The 886-nt window shown below is 61.1% G+C and overlaps 1 protein-coding gene across 1 annotated transcript in view; it reads right to left on the reverse strand.

Annotated features, from left to right (window-relative positions):
* The window catches only part of LOC104159209 (talin-1-like), a gene marked incomplete at its 3' end in the record, with an annotated part of 14,646 nt that overhangs the window by 1,783 nt on the left and 11,977 nt on the right, over positions 1–886 (reverse strand). The window contains 4 exon segments of the mRNA XM_009697057.1: positions 2–24; positions 396–562; positions 663–871; positions 873–886. The exon segment at positions 873–886 is cut by the window's right edge and continues 63 nt beyond it. Coding sequence (XP_009695359.1) covers positions 2–24; positions 396–562; positions 663–871; positions 873–886 — 413 coding nt within the window.

Here is an 886-nt window from a genome sequence, read left to right on the forward strand (position 1 = left end):
ACTGTCCGGGTGCGCTGCAGCTCCCTGGAGAACAAGAAAACCCATCACACCTCGCAAGGGTCACCAAGTCCCTTGTCCTTCTGAAGCAGTAGCTGTGCTTTCGCCTGACGCTGGGGAGCAGCCCCAGGCAGCCTGGCTGCCCGCAGTGCCAGGGAGATGCCCAAAGCCTCTCTGGGAGAGCTCAGCAGTAGAAGAGTTAACAGCTCCTCTGCTGACACCCGCAGCTCCAGGAACAGCCCCACTCCATGGCACAGGTCCTCAGCTCAGTGCAGGACCTTGCTCTGGGGACTGCTCCCCCACCCCAGGGTTGCTCAATCCCCCTGCAGCACCGAGTCAACAGCATCCAATGAGGCTGGGGACCAAAGCCAGCGTGCATCCTCCCCCATGCCACTGACCTTCGCAGCCTCCACCATCTTGGCAGTGGCATCGGCCAGGATCTTGGCTGCACTCAGCAGCTTGCGTGAGTTCTCCAGGTCTGTCTCTCCCTCTGCATCAGCTTTGATGGCATTGACGAGGTCAGAGGTGGCCTGGGCCAGAATACGAGCCTGCCGCACCATTTCCCCTGGGACAGAAAGGAGGGGTGTGTGTTAGCAAGTCCCATGGGCTCCCCAATACCTTCCCATCCACCATACTCTACTCCGAGTGCCATCAGCTGCTCTCACCAGCATCACCCATAGAGCTGAATATGTTCTCGGTGACGTTGAGGATGGTGTCAGTGGCCTGGTCGTAGCGCCCGATGGGCTGCCCGCCCAAGGCATGCTGCTTGATGTGCTGCAGCAGGTCGTTCAGGGCCTGGGTGACGGCCGTGGCTGCCACCCCAACCTGCTTCAGGAGCTGGTCATCGTTGGTGGCTGGCTTTGAGGCCCCCACCCAGCCCCCTTCCGGA

Source organism: Cariama cristata, unplaced genomic scaffold, assembly GCF_000690535.1.
Source record: "Cariama cristata isolate BGI_N322 unplaced genomic scaffold, ASM69053v1 scaffold27523, whole genome shotgun sequence".
NCBI lineage: Eukaryota > Metazoa > Chordata > Aves > Cariamiformes > Cariamidae > Cariama > Cariama cristata.